The following is a 19,435-nucleotide window of genomic DNA, read 5'->3' as shown; positions in this document are numbered from 1 at the left end:
ATCTTCTCAGTGAGCTCTTCTTTCTTAGCCTTTCCCTGTCTCCTCCCAGCCTGCCAGGTTTGCACCAGCCCTAAATAGAAAGGCTGGTTTCATATCTGTGCCTGTTCCTGAGAGGAGGAAGAAAAGTTCTGCACTTTTTTCATCAGAAGAAGAGTCTGACAGCAAAGCAGACCTGGGTACAGATGAATCTATCAGGGTGGTGTAGCTCTGGGCCATGCTGGAAACAACCTGGGAGTTTAGTCTCCTGTCTTGCACAGAGCTGAGGGTTAATTCTGTGGGTGCTTTGCAGTGCCCATCGGGAGATGGGCAGTGCTTCTTTCAATGTCTAGGGAAGACAAGGCAGGTGGCAGAGCTGGGAGTGAAACTGATGTTGTGGACCCAGGGCTACCCCCTGCATTTCTGGGCAGTGAAATGCTCTGCTTCTCTCTGCAGGAAGCCAGGGCTGGTGCCATGTGCTGTTTTGGCTGGTTCGATGCCCCATGTTCAAAGGACATAGTCAGCGTTCAGCTCCAGCAGACTCAGAAGAAGCTGAGCAGAGGCTGTCGATGAGTGCTGCTTGGGTTGGCTGGGCTGCACCAGGATAGGAGGCTGGCTGTGGCTTGATTTGATGGCTTTATGCTGGAATATTGAGGGAGTTTTAGAAACCAATATGAGAGCCATAATTTTCCAATTTAAAAATTAAAAGAAATAAAAAGGGAAGAAAATGAATCTTCCCAGCTGCCCAACCTGCCAGTGACTGTGTGCACATTAGCAGAGCTGCCTGCCTGCCCTTCCCTTGATAAAGCATTAATGAACAGAATATATTAAATGGAAACCTCGATGGTATAATTGTTAATAAGCTTAGTCAAATGCAATTGATATTCTTTACTTGGACAAAATTATCACTCAGTTGTTAACTGTGAGAGCTGCTGAATTTGGGCCCTGCGGAGCTGTCTGAGCGAGCATCGCCCAATATTTCTAATCAGCCATTAGGGCAGTGCAAAATCAATACAGTCCTCATCCAGCGGGTGCAATCCTGCCTCATTAAGGCATCTCAAGCTAATTGTTAATGAACGATCCAGTGGCACTGGGGGGGAATTCCTTTGGAGCCACTTAGCAGCCAAAACTAGTTAATATTTTTATCAATAATAACAAGAGATGCGTGGGGAAAAAAGTGGATGAGCTGCAGTTTGGACTTGTGTAACAGCAGCAAATGGTTCATAGATGGGCAGAGGACATACACTGGAGCACCCTAGCAAAAGATGCAATGAGCGTGGGCCTGCATCTGATTCCATATGACTGTTCTCATGCTCTTTCCTGGGGCATCTCTCCTGCATTTACTGCGTTTGACAGGCCAGATGATTCCTTCTGGTCTTAAAATTTCATGGACATGTTCAATTGGTGCAAGTGAGAGACAGCCCAGCTTGTGTCATGAGATGGCTGAAGCATCTTGGGTAACTATACATAAATGCAGTGATGATATAAGTGCACAGAGGGAAGCCACTGCTGAGAGCGGGATGGAGATGGTGCACAGCACTTCATAGAATCATAGAATCAACCAGGTTGGAAGAGAGCTCCAAGCTCATCCAGTCCAACCTATCACCCAGCCCTATCCAATCAACTAGACCATAGCACTAAGTGCCTCATCCAGGCTTTTCTTGAAGACCTCCAGGGACGGTGCCTCCACCACCTTCCTGGGCAGCCCATTGCAATGCCAATCACTCTCTCTGTGAAGAACTTCCTCCTAACATCCAGCCTATACCTACCCCGGCACAATTTGAGACTGTGTCCTCTTGTTCTATTGCTGGGTGCCTGGGAGAAGAGGCCACCCCCCACCTGGCTACAATGTGCTTTCAGGTAGTTGTAGACAGTAATAAGATCACCCCTGAGCCTCCTTTTCTCCAGGCTAAACAACCCCAGCTCCCTCAGCCTCTCCTCATAGGGTTTGTGTTCTCTGCACTTGGAAATGTGGAGTGAGCTGGGAGGAAGCTGCATCCTAGACCGGGAGATCATCTCAGAGGAGCACTGTTCCACCAGGCAGCAAGTGCCCCACTGCTCTCCTCCCACTTCTGTGCCAGGAAAGATGCTCCAGGCAAAATAAACAGCAACTTGTGTATTTTTTCTCGTGGAGTTTTGCTCTTTCAAGACAGCCACAAACTGTGTTTTAGATAGGAAACATGGTGAACTTGTGTGTGCCTTGTGTGCCAGCTCCTCGTGATGCCACTCCTGACATGCCACAAATGGCTCATTAAGCAAAACCATCTCTCTTTAGCTGAAGAAAGGTGCTTGAAATAGGTCAGGCATGCTGCCAGTACTGCTAGCACCAGCTGCAGAAATGGGGGTACCTGCCGATACACTGCTAAACTCTTCAGCAGTGGGCAGCTGCTCTTGCTTTCTTCCATTTCTCACTGGGCTGGGAAGTGAAGCAGTGGTTGAGTGGAAGTTCTGTGGTTAGGGCTGGATTGGGATTGGTAGGATCAGAATTCCCACTGGGGACAAACTTTTTTTTTTTTCATGTCAAGTGGAAAGAAGAAATTTGAATTTGGAGATTTGCAGGAGAATAACTGTTCTGTTTCAAACAACAGTTACTTGACTATGTATTAAAGAACATAGAGAACCTGTATACTAGAGAACGAGTCTTATGAGGGGCAGCTGAGGAACTGGGGTTGTTTAGTCTGGAGAAGAAGAGGTTGAGGGGAGACCTCAATGCTCTCTACAGCTCCCCAAAAGGAGGTTGGAGTGAGGTGGGGGTTGATTTCTTCTCCCTAGTATCAGGCAGTAGAAGGAAAGGAGATGGCCTCGAGCTGCACCAGGGTAGGTTTAGGATGGATATTAAGAAAAATTCCTTTACTGCAAGAGTGGTCAGGCATTGGAACAGGCTGCCCAGGGAGGGGGTGGAGTGACTATCCCTGTGCAAGAAACATGGCACTCTGGGACACGGTTTAGTGGGCATGGTGGTGTTAGGTCAACAGTTGGCCTTGGTGATCTCAGAGGTGTTTTCCAACTGCAAGATTCTGTGGTTCGATATTCGCTCCAGTTTCCAGTTAGCGTTGTCGTGGCGTTGCAGGGCTCACCCTTAGGGCAGCAGCTATCTTCATACACGAATGCTGGGTTTGTAAGGACTGAAAGTAGGGAGAGTTGCTTCCCAGGAGTGCTTTATCCCAGTGTCTGGGGCTGAGCTCTCCCATCTCCGACGGTTACACATGCCACATGTCTTAGGAGACAGCTGTTCTGCAGCCCTCAGCATCAGGAGATGAATCCCAGCTCTGAGTTCCCACCCCATTAATGGTGGAATGGTGTGTGCAGACCACACTTCTGCAGGTGTCTGGCTGCAGGGCCAGGTGTGGTTTGCTCTTTAGTCTGGAGCAGATCAGTTACTCCCATATTGCTTTGCTTTATTATTATTGCACGATTCCTCCTTCACAGAAGTGGATTTCAATCTGCAGCTGAAAAGAATTCCCAAAGTGCTATTTTAATATTTATTTTCATCTGACTTCCTATTACTGTGGCAACATGCACTTTGAATTTCATTAGCTTTATGCATTTAAGTTCCCTTTTTAAACCTTTATAAGGTCAGACCCTGCTTCAGTAAATCAACAATTTATTAAATTTGAGATTCAGAGTAATATTTTTCCTTGAACAGCTGTAGATCTCAGGTAGTGAGGGCATTAGGGCTCCTGCCTCCTTGAGAAATATTTGTGGGGATCACTGATAAGCACCAAATTATTTTGTAATTAGATAAACATCTCCCATCCCAGGCTCATTCTCATACACTCGTAGTCTCTCGGCAGCATGTTACAAGGTACCTGCAGAGAACTAATGTGGGAGGAGAATTACGTGGGAGCTCGTGCCATGTTCTCCAACACAAGGACTCAGAGCTTCCCAGGGCTGCTGCACCTTCTCCTTGAGCTCTGGGATGGCAGAGAGCACACACTGCAGAGTGCTGAGGATCCCCCGCAGGCCAGTGGCTCTGCTGCCTGCCCATCAGTGGGTGCGCTGCTGACCCCAAGACTGTTCCTTCTGGATAGCTGAGGTTTCACAGGGAGGTTTCATAGCCCTGTCCTGATGACCTGATGCATCCCAGCTGGTTTTCTGCCCAGCCAAGGCTGGAATAACCCAGAAGAGGGTTCAGCTGTGAGGGTGGCCAGAGCCTGTTCCTCAAGTTTTCTGCTTTAGCAATGATTACCAAAGCAGAGCTGATGCCCTCTCTCTTAATTTACCACCACTGTGGCCTTAGAGAAACAAGCCCTCAGTTGCTTTCACCTGTGATCTGCACAAGGGCAGCTCCACAATTCAGAAAGAGAAAACAAGTAGTTCTTCTGCCTCCTTTGGGCTTTGGAGTCCATAGTGCTTTTTGCAGTCTTCTGGTTTCACAGCATCTCATAAAGGTGGGTTGTGAGAAGATGGTTTAGCATGTGTTGGCTGTCTTCTGCAGAGAGGCCCCCCACAGTCTGCAGCCCAGCACTGCTGCTGCCTCCTCTAGCACCACTTTGTGCTGGGGAAGTGCTGAAGGGGAGTCCTTGGCTGGCAGGAGGCTCAGCTGCCCCAAACTTCTTGTTCATTTTCTATGTGCAACTTTCTGACTGAAGTTCAGCTCGGCATACACCGAGTAATTCAATTACATCTCTGCTGCTGGGTTATGCAAGAGAAAGCCGAAATTGTGCCTCATTTCCTAAGGTAAAGTATATCCTTCATCCTTCTGCTGAGCTGAACAATTTCCTTGCTCTGCAGCGTGGTCTCCCCGTGCTTCTGTGGCTGAGCTGGGGCTTCAGGGGCAGAGAGTGTGCTTCAGATGGTTTTTTACAGTGATTGGCATCACTGGAATGTGCTAAACCTGGCCTTACTCTGTGTATTTTTAATGACGTTTCAGCACACCCAGGAGACCGGAGCAGCTGGATCAGGCCGCGGGCCAGCGCTCAGCATCCCCCTCCCTCACCCAGACCGCACCGAGCTCCCAGAGCCCCCGGGAGATGAGGGGCCGGGGCCAGCCCGGACCACCAGCAGAGGGACCACGGAAGATGCTGCAGGTGGACGCCAGGAGCCAGGGCTCGGGGCGGTCCCCGTCAGTGTCACCGGACCGGGGCAGCACCCCCACCTCTCCCTACTCGGTCCCACAGATCGCCCCGCTCCCCAGCAGCACGCTGTGCCCCATCTGCAAGACGACGGAGCTCACCTCATCCTCTGGCCAGCCCAACTTCAACGCCTGCACCCAGTGTCACAGCAAAGTCTGCAACCAGTGTGGCTTCAACCCCAACCCGCATCTCACCCAGGTAACACCTCCTCTTTCTCAGGCAGCCTTCTCAGCCAGTTCTGCTGGATGGTGGCATGCCAAGGTTTGCAAGGAGAGGTTCTTGCTTTCTCCAAGCATTAAAGTTGTGCCTTTGCTTTTGGCAGCTGCAAGGTAGTGAGCAAGAACAAGGCTCTGCTGGCTAATTGGAATAATTACAATAACATGAGCTTTAACATGGAGGAGGTAAATTAGTTAAAGGGAGGTGACTGAACGAGAGAAGTTCAGTCTCTATTGCTGGGACTCCAAAAAGCTTTGCTGAGGTGAGAGCTACCAACACACAGTTGTCCTGAGGACAAAGGACACGACAGCAGGAAGGGAGCAGAAGGGTTGCTGGCAACCTCCAAGGTGTTGAGTGTCTGAGACCCTGACTCATCCCAGGTACCAGTGGTTTGCTGGTGGATGAGTTTCAGCCAGCATTATGCGTGGTAGCAGGAGGGAGGTGCGAAGAGTCCTGTGCGAGATGATGCCCTGCTGGGGGAGCATTGTGTGGAATGGGAAATGGATGCACAGAGTTCCAGGGGTGGATCCAGCAGTGGCGGTGTGTGGAATGCTGGAGCTGCCTGGGGCACGGGGCTTCCCCTACCAATCTGTCAGGTCAGAAGCCTCCATGCAGGATGGGAAGTGATGTGAATGCTTTTTGCAGCTCTGAAGAGGCAAATCTGCTCTCCAGTTTAATAAGAGAAACTTTAAGCCAAATTTTAGAAAGCTACTGTTCCACTCCAGCGTGCAAGGAAATAGGATTCAAGCTGTCCCTTGAGTACCCACATTTTATGGCCTCTAGCTGTGTCTGGCAAACATATGATGCTGGTTCCTGACACTAGGCATAGCAGTTTCTAAACACCATAATTTGAGAGACTCCTGCCTTCCAGTTGTTCCCTGGTGAAAGGAGAGTTGGGGTACCCATGGTATAGTAAGACATAATTAGCTGTCACTGGTTTTGTACCCCTGTAAGGAGGTATTTACCCCTGTGAAGGTCAGTATAAAGTCTCATATCTTCATAAAGGGCCCTGAGGTGGACATTCAGGCTTCTATGAAGAGATACCTGTGGCTCACTTTTCTGTTTCACTTTTGAATAGAATTACTAAACATTTATTTTATTGTCCAAGCATTGCTTTGGAAGTTGACCAGCTGCTCTGAATAGTATCAGCTAACCAGCAAATAAACAAACAAAAATGCAGTAACTGCTCAATTCCTGCTTCACAGAGACTTTTTCTCCTCTGCCTTGCCCCAAGAGCTTTCCCCAACCCTTTTGTACAAGGAGCCCACATTTAAATATCTGTGTGTACGTGGAACTTCTGCGTAGCATCTCAAAGCCGTCTCTTAGCATCTTGAGGTCTCCATGCCCTCTGAAATATGGTTGACTGTGCAGCATTTTAAATGTCAAATATAAAACAACTTTGGACCCAGGACAAAAAAAATGTGGTTATTTGCTTGTTCTGAGTTTAATATGCATTTCAACAACAAGCAACCTTAGGACTTGTAAGTAGGTCGCTGAGGGAGCTGGGTGATGAAAACAGTTGTCCAAGAGAAGTGTTTGCAGCTTGTGTTGGCAGCCTGTGTGATGGGCTGGCTGGGGGAGCTGTGGTGGTTGAAGTGTGACTCACTTTCCTCAGCACAATCGCTTGTGCTTCTTTTGCAGAGCCCCACAGAAAGGTGTCTGAGGCAGTTTGGTGATGTTCAAAAGGGTTAGCAGGAGGCAGCTTGGAAGTTGTTCTTTCTTGTTTGTAGGAGCTGGGTTGAATCCTCCACTCAGTGTAGCAATCAGATGAGGGAGCTCTGGGCTTAGTTGAAGCTCCCCACGAATGGGTGTGGCAGTCCATCCTGCTCCACTGCTTGACCATGCTTACAGGGCACAACATCCATCCAGCCTGATCCCTCAGATCCAGCTGGTGCTGCAGGGCTGCTACTCGGTATTGCTGATGAGGTGATTGGAGGGGTTGCGTTCTCCACTTGCATTTCTTGCTAATACATTTTCATGTGATTAGTTGGTGTTTCTACTTTGTGCTGCAGTAGAAGGGGATTTGTAACTTCCATTTCTGCTTTCAAGGCTCTCTAGGAGGATTAAACTGTCAAAAATATCACATTTTCCAAGAAACCTCAACCTATGGAAACCAAAACTGTCTTTTCCTTGGTACATCCTTACCTGCACGGTCTGTGGGGCTGCCAGAAACTGCTGGTGTGGTGAGAACTCCAGTACTTGTTTGACATGAGGATTTCTGGTTTGGGAGCCTGGTTTTGAAGACAGGATGTTTATATAAGCTTGATGTGCCTTTTGTATATAAATGTTATGAAATAGGTTTTATGGAGGTGGTGGAGGCACCGTCCTTGCAGGTCTTCAAGAAAAGACTGGATGAGGCACTCGGTGCCAAGGTCTAGTTGACTGGATGGGGGTGGGTGATGGGTTGGACTGGATGATCTTGGAGGTCTCTTACAACCTGGATGACTCTATGATTATGATATAAATAAAATCATAGCCTTAGTGTATGAGCTGTAACCCATCACACTCTGTCCTGCCACTGGCAAATACCAAGAGGAAATTTACCAGTGGAGAGTTAACTGTACCTCCTAGCATAGCACCACAACCTGAGAATTAGCTGATATCTTCTGCTCAGAAGCACGCACGTTCCTTTGAAATGTTGTATTTTCCCCTTTGTCTTTTTTACTTTGCTCCTTTTCCTGTGGTTTGATGGTCATTTTGTCTTAAAGGCAAGCCAGGGATTTCCATCACGACGAAGCAGTTGGCCTCTGGTGCCTTGGGTTTGATCACTTGCTGGGCAGAGGAAAATAAATACCTTTTTGGTTTGGTTTTATTTTGTCTCTTTACTTTTTGGAGCACCAGCTCGCTCCTGTTTCACAAGACTGGGCAAGCAGAAGTTCCTGTCTGCTGTCAGTGTCACTCAGTATTTTACATGCAGATAATCACATCCTTCCCTCTGCTCATCTCCATGCTCCGCAATAACTGCTGTCATCGCTCTCAATTTGGTCGCGTGCTGGCGTGCCACTTCTCTTGTTCATTCACTTATTCCCGAAGGTCAGTGCTCTTCCCACAGCCTGTGATTTTAACTGAGAGGAAACGTGAAGCAGGGAGCTATGGTGGCACCATTAATGGCAAGGAGTGATGAAACAGTGTGGTAGAAAGTCACAGTTTGCTGACGTTCCTGTGTTGTTTCACATGCAGGATTGCAGCCCTAACATTCTAGGAGGGTTTTTAATGTCTCATTCAAACTTTCTTCTAGTGTTTCTCTGTCATCAGGGTTTTTTTTTGGTACAGCTTGTTCTGCAGGACCATACCAGCAATGCTGTCATCTCCTCCAGGGGGGAACAGCTCCATTTCCAATGAGTACAATAGGTTTAGAAAATCCTCTCTTTATACGTCTTTCACTTTGTAATGCTGCTCCTGTGGCTTCTGCCTGACTGATCCTGCAGCATGTTCATCTGATTGGATTTGCTCTGTTTGGTATCATAAGGAGTAACCTGCAGGCATCCTTTCTGTTTCTCTGGGGTTTTGAAGTGCCACTGCACATTGCTAATTTGATAAATTAATTTCTTCTTCAGTGTTCTCTTAAAATTGGTTGGGTTTCTTTTGATTCGTTTCCTCCTGGACCTAAGTGCTAAACAACAACAACAAAAAGTAGAACTTGGTTTTGATTTTAATGAAGAGCAGGAGCACAGCATTGAAATCTGTGCTTCAGTTAGTGCTGAGATGAGACTCAAAGTGTCTGTCTGGCTAATGGGTTTGCTTGGGACCTTTTGGGATCACAGCAGATCTTTGCTTTTCTATTATTCTTTTTCTTTCCATTTGAAATTGTGTTCCTCAGATGCTGTTTCATAACATTCAGATGTCCATAATAGGTTGTTGGGTTTTTTTCCCCCCACCTTGACTAAAAGGAGCATATTTATACACGTATGTTCCTCTCCAAACCACTTTCTTCCTGAAGCCTGTGGTTTTATCTAAAGCTGGTGTGAATGTGCTCGCTGCATTTGTGTCTGCAGGCAGTGATGATGCTTGTTACACTTCAGTTCTGGCCCACGTTTTTAGCTCTGCTTACGGAGATTGAGGAGATTCTTTGTACTTTTTACGTTCTGAGTAGAGTCTGAGATGAAATATTTAAAGTATTTGAGAATAAATCTGTTCCCTGTGTGCTCTGTGCCAGGTAAGATCAGCAGCAGCCTTTGATCACGGACCTTCAGCAGATGAAATGTAAAAAGTCTCAGGGAGGATTAAGAACTTGCTGGGTGGTCAGGGTCGTTTGCCTGGAAACAACAACTGCTCCTGAACTCCTGAGTTATCTGAGGTGGGAGGAGATAGCCACAAAAATAATTTACAGGTTTTAGATAAATGGTTCAGTTGTATTAATGGAGAATAGGCCAGCAGCTGAGGAGAAGAGAATGAAATAATAACTAAGTAGGAATGTACAGTGTAGGGCTGTAGTTATTATAATGTAACAGTAGATGGTTTTTTGCTCAGTGATGTAAGAAAACGTAGGTAAAGTGGAGCAAAGGGGTCAGGGGGAGCAGAGGAATGATTAAATGCTCAGCAGAGCTTCCCTGACAGTAGTAGCAGAGCTCATCAGTGCTAGAGAGACAGCCTTGAGATGGCCCAAAGCCTTCTCCACCCCACTTCCACCGGCAGGTGCAGTGCCTGCCCACAGCATCACCTCATTCATTTAGCAAATTACTTAAAAACCCCAATAAAGACCAAATGTCACAGAAACTGTGAAGGTCTTCATATGCTGCTTTTCCTAAGAGCCCATTTCTCATGTGGTTCGTTGTCAGTCTCATACTTTGCAGTGTGTTAGTATGCCGTTTGTTTGACCAACCTGATAACCTTCTATGAGGATGTAACCAGGTGGATAGATGATGGAAGAGCAGTAGATGTGCTTTACCTTGATCTCTGTAAAGCATTTGACACCATCTCCCACTGCATCCTCTTAGGGGAGTTCCTCAGGGGTCAGTACTGGGAACAGTGTTCATTAATGACCTGGATGAGGGCATGGAGTGCACTGTCAGCAAGTTTGCTGATGACACCAAGCTGGGTGGAGTGGCTGACACAGCGGAGAGTTGTGCTGCCATTTAGAGAGACTTAGGCTGGAGAGTTGGGCAGGGGGAAACTTAATGAAGTTCAACAGGGGCAAGTGCAGAGCTGTGCACCTGGGAAAGAACAACCTCATGTATCAGTATAGGTTGGGGACTGACCTGCTGGAGAGCAGTGAAGGGAAGTCCTGGTGGATGGAAGGATGGCCACGAGCCAGCAGTGTGCTCTTGTGGCCAGGAAAACCAATGCCATTCTGGGGTGTATTACAAGGGGTGTTGTTAGTAGGTTAAAAAAGGTTCTCCTGCCCATCTACTCTGCCCTGGTGAGGCCTCATCTGGAGTACTGTGTCCAGTTGTGGGTCCCCCAGCTCAAGAAGGACAGGGAGCTGCTTGGGAAAGTCCAACGCAGAGCCACAAAAATTATTAAGGAAGTTGAACATCTTCCACATGAGGAGAGCCTGAGGGAGCTGGGGCTGTTTAGCTTGGAGAGGAGGAGACTAAGGGGTGACCTGATCAATGCTTATAAATATGTAAGGGGTGAGTGCCAGGAGGATGGAGCCAGCCTCTTCTTGATGATGTCCAGTGACAGGAAAAGGGGCAATGGGTGGAAGTTGAGGCAGAGGAGGTTCCATGTGAACCTGAGGAAGAATTTTTTCACTGTGAGGGTGACAGAGCACTGGAACCAGCTGCTCAGGGAGGCTGTGGAGTCTCCCTGTCTGGAGATATTCCAGAACTGTCTGGATGCATTCCACTGTGATCTGCCCTAGGTGATCCTGCTCTGGCAGGGGGGCTGGACCAGATGATGTTTCAAGGTCACTTCGAGCCCTAACATTCTATGATTCTGTTTGCAGTATAAACTTCTGGGTTTGTGAGTTAAGAGCCCAGTCTGAAGTTTGTGTGCTGGAGACCACTGGTTCAGCAGTCTCTCAAGCAAGGGCTGTGCTCAGGGGCCTGAGGGAGGTCATAAGTGCTACATTAAAACAATGGCCATTATTAATTGTAGTAAGTCTCTGATTTCTTCCTCTTAGCTGTCTCATCTCCTGCCCATCATTCATTGAATACCCAAACATTTACAGGTCTCTGCCTGCTGTGCAAGCGTGGGCAAAACCTCTGTTGGCATCAGTGCTTTTGCCCTGTGGACTTCTAGATGCTGAAACGATTTGGTGGGGAGTTGCTGGGCGCAGGTCCCCTGTGGTCTGAGTAGCCCTGAAGTCCTTGGAGCATGACTGTGATTTGTGTTTCTGTAATTGATACAGCTTAAAGCTGTGTTTTACAACATGCTCTGCTCTGACACACTGCCTCATCACTCCTGGGTGTTAATGTGGTGATTTCTGGGGCTCTGGCTATGTCCAGAGTGGTCTGGTGGCACCAAGGAGTGAGCGCTGGAGGGTTGCATGAAAAACGGTATCTACTCACTGGGAGATAATTAAACACATTTTAAATGAGAGATTTAATCTCTCCCGATTCTCTCTGCTTTTTCAAACAACCCAAGTGGTCCTTCTGCTTCTTGGCTCTTCACTGAGGAGCCGTGGGGTGGTGCTGACATGGCACCTCCTCAGCTTCTCTGGGTGCGTCAGCTCCGTGTTCGATTTATCTCTTTGCCAGGGGAGTGACGGCAGAGGAGGAGCTGCGAGATTGCATTTACATGGTCTGTTCCCTTACTGAACTGCAAAGCCAACAAGGTTTGCTCCTGCCCTTGGGACCTCACTGGCTATTCATTTTCCTGGCTGTGGAGCAACCTCAGCCACTGGCATGCCTGCAGCACCACGTCTCCAAGGACTGTTACTGTGCTCGTGCAGAAACATGAGGCTGTTCTTGCTCCCCTTAAAGAGTGGTCTGAAAAATGCTGCAACTCAAAAAGCAGATGCTGTAGTGAGCTAATACTTAACAGTAAATTTCTGCACGCTGGCATCCCCCAAGGGATTTCACACACACTCGTGGTGGCTGTGGTAGAGGAGCAGGTAGCTGGGGGAGGTAAGGGTGTAGGGCTGGCTCTGTAAGCAGCATCCCTCCTTTCCATGCACATTTCAGCAAATTCAGAAGTATGTTTTTTCATTCTGAGATCAATTCAAACCACAGGGTGCCTTCAGGCAGGCAGGATTTGTGTGCTGCTGTGGTGTTAGACAGCCCTCTTGCATCTGTGTATGGCAACATTGCACCCTGCATTCATCAAGACCACTGAGTTACTGAGTCAAGTTGCCCATTTTAGGATGATTTGTCTTTGAAATCATTCTTCTTCATGAGATGCTGTAAAACTAAATTTGTTAGTGTTACTTTGCAGATCCAGGAGGAAATTTTCTATTGGATCAGGTTGTGCAATAGGAAAGAAATGGGAGGTTTAGTCCAGTGTGGTGTTTATTTTTAGCAGAGCTCCAGCCAACAGTGACCTGTATGTACAAGCTGGAGCCTGTCATGGCTGCAGCCTTCTCATACAGATGCACTAGTTTGGGCTGCACCTGCCCTGAGAACATCCCTGTCCAGGTGGATGGTTGGTTGGATCTCCTGCCATGGGGCAGCTCCCAGCCCTGGTCTCGGGGCTTGCAGTGTGCACTGGCCAGAACCAGCACTTGCCAAGAATGGGCCGCCTGAGCAAGTCTTACAGCTCTCTTCAAGAGCACCTTGTGAGCTAGGCACTAAAAATATGTTCTTTATGATCACAGTGACTATTCTATATTGTTTTTAAGGTGAGAAAATATTGATAGGAACCTTGAATTTATCACCCTGGACCAATAGGTTGCATGTGTGTTGTGTACTTTCCGTATTTTAGTGCTTCCTCACCGCTGTCCTTCACCTTGTCATCTCTTTATCCCTACACCAGGTGTTCCAGCCCTCATTTCATCCTGTATTCACTCTGTTGCAGTGAAGGATGCTTCTGTTAGCTCTCGGATGGGCTTTTCTTTATCTATATATGTATGTATTTATGTATCTCTGCTCTATCGCTTTCTGATGAGGTAATTAAGCAGTGAATAAAGCAAACTAGTAGGAAGCTGGAGAGTAGCATAGAGCATAGTTGTGCTCACTGAGGGTTTCCACATGCAAATTCCTAGGCAGGAAAAGCCCCCTGCACCAGTATAGGTGAGGGGTTGCAATGCTGGAAATCAGCTCTGCAGAGAAGGTCCTGGAAACACTGGTGGGCACATTCACCACGAGGTAGGAATGTGCCTTCATGGCCAAGAATACCAGTGGTCTCCTGGGCTGCTTTAAGAAGAGTGAGGTCAGAAGGTTGAGGGAGGTTTTCCTGCCCCTCTACTCTGCCCTGGTGAGGTTGCAGCTGGAGTACTGTGTCCAGTCCTGGGCTCCCCAGTTCAAGAGGGACAGGAAACTGCTAAAGAGAGCCCAACAGAGGGCTACAAAGATGATTAGGAGACTGAAGCATCTCTCTCATGAGGAAAGACTGAGAAACCTGAGATTCCTTAGCCTGGAAAAGGGAAGACTGAGAGGGGATCCTAGAAGTGCACATAAATATGTAAAGGGTGTAGGCCATGAGGATGGGGCTGGGCTCTTTTCAGTGGTGGCCAGTGATAGGACAAGAGGTGACAGATACAAACTAGAACACAGGAGGTTTCACTTGAACATAAGGAGAGGCTTCTTTACTGTGAAGGTGCTGCAGCAGGCTGCCCAGAGAAGTTGTAGAATCTCCTTCTCTGGAGACATTCTAAACCCACCTGGATGTTTAGCTGTGGTACCTGACCTAGGCATACCTGCATTGGCAGGGAGGTTGGACTAGATGATCTCCAGAGGTCCCTTCCAGCCTCCACCATTCTAGGAGTTAACTCGTTTGCCTTTTCAGCCCCTGCTGCACCCTGAGCAAGGGGCCTCTCCAAGCCATCCACAGCGAGGTGTGACTTGTCTGTTCAACAGATTGCAGTTTAAGTTGGAGCCAACAACAAAAAAAGAAGCAGCTCATGAGTAATGCTGGCTGTTCCTCCCAGTATGCCACCTTCCGCTGCGCTCGGTGAGGATGATTCAGACAATGCAAAAAAATCACTTGTGGAAAATGTCAAAAACTGTCTTGGCTAACAATCCCCAGTGACTAATGGGGCTGATGTTGCTCACAGTGGCTCCCCTCTGCTGGTGGCTGGCTCTGCTGAGCCCTGGCAGCAGGGACTTCAGGGGCACAGAAAGGTCCATGGTGACATGCTAAATTGTCTGGAGGGGATGGCAGAGGTGGCTTCCTGCACACCAAAGCCATGTTGCAGTGGAGAGGGCTAATAACAACTGCAAGTGAAGATGAGTAGTCCTTAGAGAAGGGGCCTGTGTTGTTCTTACTATCTTCTGCTTCTGCACAAGCTAAGCCACCCCTGCCCTGCATCCTTCCCTCAGTACATTAAGCTACAGCAGCTGTTTGCTTGGATGTGATTTTCCTCCAGCTTTCAACTCGCATATCTCTTTATCAGTAAAAAGAAAAGCAAGCTGAGGACTGGAAGCAGCTGTCAAGTTCTCCAAAGCAGAGCTGGGTATCGTGTTAGAGGCTCTGTGTTTTTGAAAGTTTCACTGTGTCTGCTGCTTGCTTTCTGCACTCTGCCCTGGACATCCTTGAGCAGAGGAATAAGATATTTGCAGCAAGGTTAGAGGATGGAGCTACTTCACTCAGGCAGGTGTTGCTCAAGGTTTTCCTACAAGATGAGTAGGGGGAATCTCACCCTCTGCATCACACTCACCACACAGAATATCCCAGAGAGCAGCAGCTGCATGTGCCTTTGTTGCCCTGGTTCAATCCTGTTGCAGTGTGTGCTGGATGGTAATAGTTGCACTGCCCTCCTGGAGTGCTTGGGAAGAACCTTCAGGTGCTTTCGGTGTCTCCTTGGGGATTGAGTTAACCCCAGACAAATTGGTGCCTATTGACTCTTTCTGCCAGCAGCAGGGAGCAGGAGGGTTACAACAGTGCCCCCTGTTAGCACCTACTCTGCACCCCATGCAGTGCTGAAACTGGTGTGGCAGAGGGGTGCCTGGTGGGAGAGCTCTGGTATAGGAGGAGATGCCATGATGTGGCTCACCCAGCCCTAGATAGTTGACATGCCTCACCTAACCCTGGATAGGTTCATCTGGTCCTTAAAGATAGTGATGCTTGGCAGAGATGGTGGCATCTCAGCACTGTCTCTTTTGACATGAATTTTAACCAGTCACCATTTCTATTTATAGAGCTGGGTGGGCTCCCACCACCAGAAACCATCTTGCTTCTTCCTAACTCTGTCTGTTTTGCACTGTGTGGCAGATTAAGAAGTACCAGAGATTTCTGGAAACAGCCCTGTGAATGCAGCAAGGTGCTTGGGGGACAGCAGTTCCTGCTTGCAGAGATGTTCCTCACTTGCCTGATTCAAGCTCATACAGCCTTGCTCCCAGACCTCACCCTCCTGTCATACCCAGATGCTCATTTCAAGACATAATATACAGCTGTGCTCCTGGGCAGCCCTTGTCTGAGGGGGTCTGGTGCTAATTGGACTATGAAAATCAGTTATTTTAACTGATTGAAACACTGTTTCATCTAGGATATAAATCTTTTGATCAAGGACAGCCAAAGGGTGGGATGTTTCACTTCTGGATTTGGTTCATGTTGTAAATAGACTGTGCCTCTGGCTTGGCTTTCTGCTCCTGGTGAAATCAAAGCCAAGCTGTTGAGATGGCTCAGTAGGGAAATCAATAGGGAGTGAGATGTGTTCTTGATGGGACAGAAGTGAACTATGCAGCAGGTCTGTGGGACTAAAGCTTTGTCAAAATGAATTAAGGCATGGACAGAACACAGCACTAAAACAGCTGGAAGTCAGTTTTGAAGACTGAAGGGCCAGTGTGTCACTCCCTATTTTCCCCATGTCCTTTTTCTTCTTGCCTTGCCTATTTGCTCACTTGGATGCCCATCTCCTGCATCTTAATTGAACCCAAACTACTTGTGCAGCAGCCTGGTTATAGCTTATGAAAAAAAAACAGAATGGGAAGAAGCCTTAACACTGACCCTTGGCATCCTCCCCACCTGCTCTGCCACCCTCTTGCTGTGCCCAAGCCATGGGGTTAGGCTGGCTAGTCCCTTGAGTTGGGAGACCTCCACTGACGATACCTAAGTGGTGGGCAGGACAGATGTGCCATCAGTCCAATGGAGAGGCAGTTTAGTTGCCCTCCCACTTCCAGCCACCCTCTTCACCTGCTAACAAGCACGACCCAGCATTCCCTTTAGACGGAGGCAGAAGCATGGGCGCTGGGCCTCATGTGCTCAGCAAAGCCCAAAGTCCTGTGAATCACCCAAATGCTTATCAGAGCTCCGCAGACGGCGCTTGCATCAGTCACAGCGCGGGCTGGCAGAGGCTGCCCGCTCTAATTGCCACAAGCCAGCAGCTATTTGAAGCCCTGTCCCCCAAGAGCAAAGGAGCTTGTCACCGCACGTCACTCGGCTCTGCCAGAAGCGCAGCCTCAGCAAGCGCTCCCTGCTCAGAGCCTGAGCTGTGCCTGCAGTGCTGCAGGCAGCTGCGCTGGATGGGCTGCCTCCACCACCACGCTTAGCTCTAGGCATGGGAACTCCCCTTGGGATTTTAGTTTGGGGTGGTTTTTTTTCCTACTGTCTCCAAATTGCAGAATACCCCAGTGCCTGAATGGGTAGGCAGGGGAGGAAACTGAGAGGCCATGTCTCTGCAACAGCTTGGGTGTGGGGTTCCTCCAAACCCAGCTTCATCATGGCCCTGGGCTGCACACCAATTCTGCTCAGCCCCTTCTGTACTCTCAGAGGTGTCGCCTCTTCTTTCTTCCCCAGGAGGCAGCCCACATTTCTCCTGATCTCCCCGGAAGATGCTGCTTGCTGCTCCTTCCCCTGTCAGCAGGGTATGATGCCCAGGAGATAAAATACCAGGTCTAGTGGGAAGGTCTGGCTAAAGATGAGTGATCTGTGCTAAAAGTGGGCACCTGAGGTAGAGCTGAATGACCTGAATTTCTGGATTCCTTAGAAATAATGAACATCCTTGCTGTGGGGAGAGGCTTATCCTTGAGCACATCTGCCTCCGTTCTGCCCTACTCTATCACAAAACCTTTCAAGCTTTGAGAAAAGTACCCCTGGTGCTTGGTCAAGCATGGGTAAGACCATGGTGCTGGGGCAGAGCTTTGAGAAAAGTACCCCTGGTGCTTGGTCGAGCATGGGTAAGACCATGGTGTTGGGGCAAAGGAGAGGCCTCCTGCCAAATGTGAAGCCCACTTAAACTGGGCTCTTGTACCCAGACCTGCTGCTTTCATCTAGTCCTGAGCAACCTGCCAATGGGACCTTTGGCAGACCAGGGCATGAATCCTGATCTTTTTTGGAGTCCCAGGTCAGTAGTGAGGTCCTGGCCAGGCCAGCTAATGCCCTGAAATGAGTTTTTTTACATACTCTACCTTATGTTCTGACCTGCCATACTAATTTTCCAGATGATATAATTGTGGCTTTCAAATTGGAGAGCGCTTTGAGAAATGTCCCCAAACAGGCATGCTGCCACTGCCATCTGTCTTTGAGTGGCTTCTGGGATCCCATTACTTGTTCTCAGCAGACAATCATTATTGCTTTATTGAATTAGGAGGGAAAAAAAATCCAGTGACTAACTCCAGGTGCTAAATTCTTTTGGAGACCCAGGGGACATATTGAGATAATGCTTTATGCAGGTCCCAGGTGTACAATTTATACAGGAAAAGTCCCATGCTGTGGCAGTTTGAAGGACATGCCATTTGGAGGGCTCTGAACAGCTCCAGCATCACTGAGTGATCTCAATGCCATGCCACCCCAACCTCAGCTTCAGGTGCTACATTATTTTTTGTCAAAAGTCAGGTCTTCATTTATTCTCCTGGTGGTTTTGCTTGGCTCAAGTTGTTGTCCCAAATCCCACTTCTCCAGCCAACCCTTTTTTCTATGTCCTCCAGCTGCAGGCACTTGCCCCATGTCACCCAGCCTGCATCCCATTTAGGAGCAAAGGTCTCATCATGGCAAGGCCCTCTTCCTGAAGGAGTGGGTTTCTGTGCATCAGTGTGCAGCATCACCCAAGGTGGTGCTGGTTGTGCACAATGTGCCATCTTCCATGCTGTGGTTCACACCTGCTCCTCCTGCCTTCCTTTCTCTGCAGAGTGCCAGAAGCTAAGCCAGATAAGCAGGGGGTTAATGCTAACAGACAAGGCTGTGGGCAGATAAAAAGTTATGGGAAGGTGGTATTTGCTGGGCTGTAAAATGTTTTTTTCCCCCCTGATGCACAGCTCCTGCTGCTTCCCTCTTGCCAGCCAATCCATCCCTTCTCTATCCAATTTAAGGCAGTTTGGTTCTGATTGCTCATGGTCGGCATGACTCCCACTGTTCAGCTGGTGGTTCTGATGCACAACACTTGAAAATCAGAAGTGAGACCTCTCTAGCAGAACACCCAGAGATGGAGGGAGCGGCAATGGCTCTGGCTCCCTCGGCTACAAGAAGTGTGCTATAGTTCAGTCAGTCCTGTGGTGATTACTCTTGGGTCACCCGGGTTTGAGGCTGGGGCATAGTGACAAGTTTGATTGTTTCTCTCCAAAAGCAATTTCTAATTGGCATTGGAGCAAATCAGAGAGGGATGAAATCAGCTTGAATTGTGCAGTTTGCTCCTCTGTAGTTTCCTTTCTGCCTGGATGGACACAGAGTGTTGCCATTCCTGGAGCGCCTTCAGCTTGCCTTGCCTGTGTTCTCTTTGGCTGTGGTGGCAGCATCACCTGGCATGAAGGGGCTGGACATGTTCAGCAACTGCAGATGTTGAGGCTTAACAGGAACAAATGCCAAGTCTTGAACTTTGATCACAACAGCTACAGTCAATGCTACAGGCTTGGGGAGTAGTGGCTGGAAAGCAGCCCAGTGGAAAAGGATCTGGGGGTGCTGGTGAACAGCCAGCTGAACATGAGCTAGCAGTGTGCCCAGGTGGCCAAAAGACCAGTGGTATCCTGGCTTCTATCAAAAACAGGGTGGCCAGCAGAGGCAGGACAGTGATGTTGTCCCTGTACTCAGACCCAGTACTGTGTTCAATTCTGGGCAGCACAGTACAGGAAAGACTTTGAGGTCCTGGAGCATGTCTAGAGAAGAGCAATGGGTGGTTTAGAGGGCAGGTCATATGAGGAGCAGCCGAGGGAGCTGGGGTTGTTTAGTCTGGAGAAGAGATAACTAAGGGGAGATTT

The 19,435-nt window shown here is 48.5% G+C and overlaps 1 protein-coding gene across 3 annotated transcripts in view; it reads left to right on the top strand.

Moving 5' to 3' along the window:
• The window catches only part of BSN (bassoon presynaptic cytomatrix protein), a 108,122-nt gene that overhangs the window by 22,287 nt on the left and 66,400 nt on the right, over positions 1-19,435 (top strand). For 2 of the 3 annotated variants that reach the window (XM_064156443.1, XM_064156442.1), the window contains exons 1-2: positions 4,204-4,367; positions 4,850-5,249. In XM_064156443.1, the coding sequence (XP_064012513.1) occupies positions 4,950-5,249 (300 nt within the window). In that variant the 5' untranslated portion in view covers positions 4,204-4,367; positions 4,850-4,949. Of the gene's footprint in view, positions 1-4,203; positions 4,368-4,849; positions 5,250-19,435 lie in introns of those variants that run through there. The other variant, XM_064156441.1, reaches the window with a different exon arrangement.

Source organism: Pogoniulus pusillus, chromosome 16 (genome assembly GCF_015220805.1).
Source record: "Pogoniulus pusillus isolate bPogPus1 chromosome 16, bPogPus1.pri, whole genome shotgun sequence".
Classification (NCBI taxonomy): Eukaryota; Metazoa; Chordata; class Aves; order Piciformes; family Lybiidae; genus Pogoniulus; species Pogoniulus pusillus.
The sequence above is the reverse complement of the archived record's forward strand: the minus strand, read 5'-3'. Positions and strand labels throughout refer to the sequence as shown.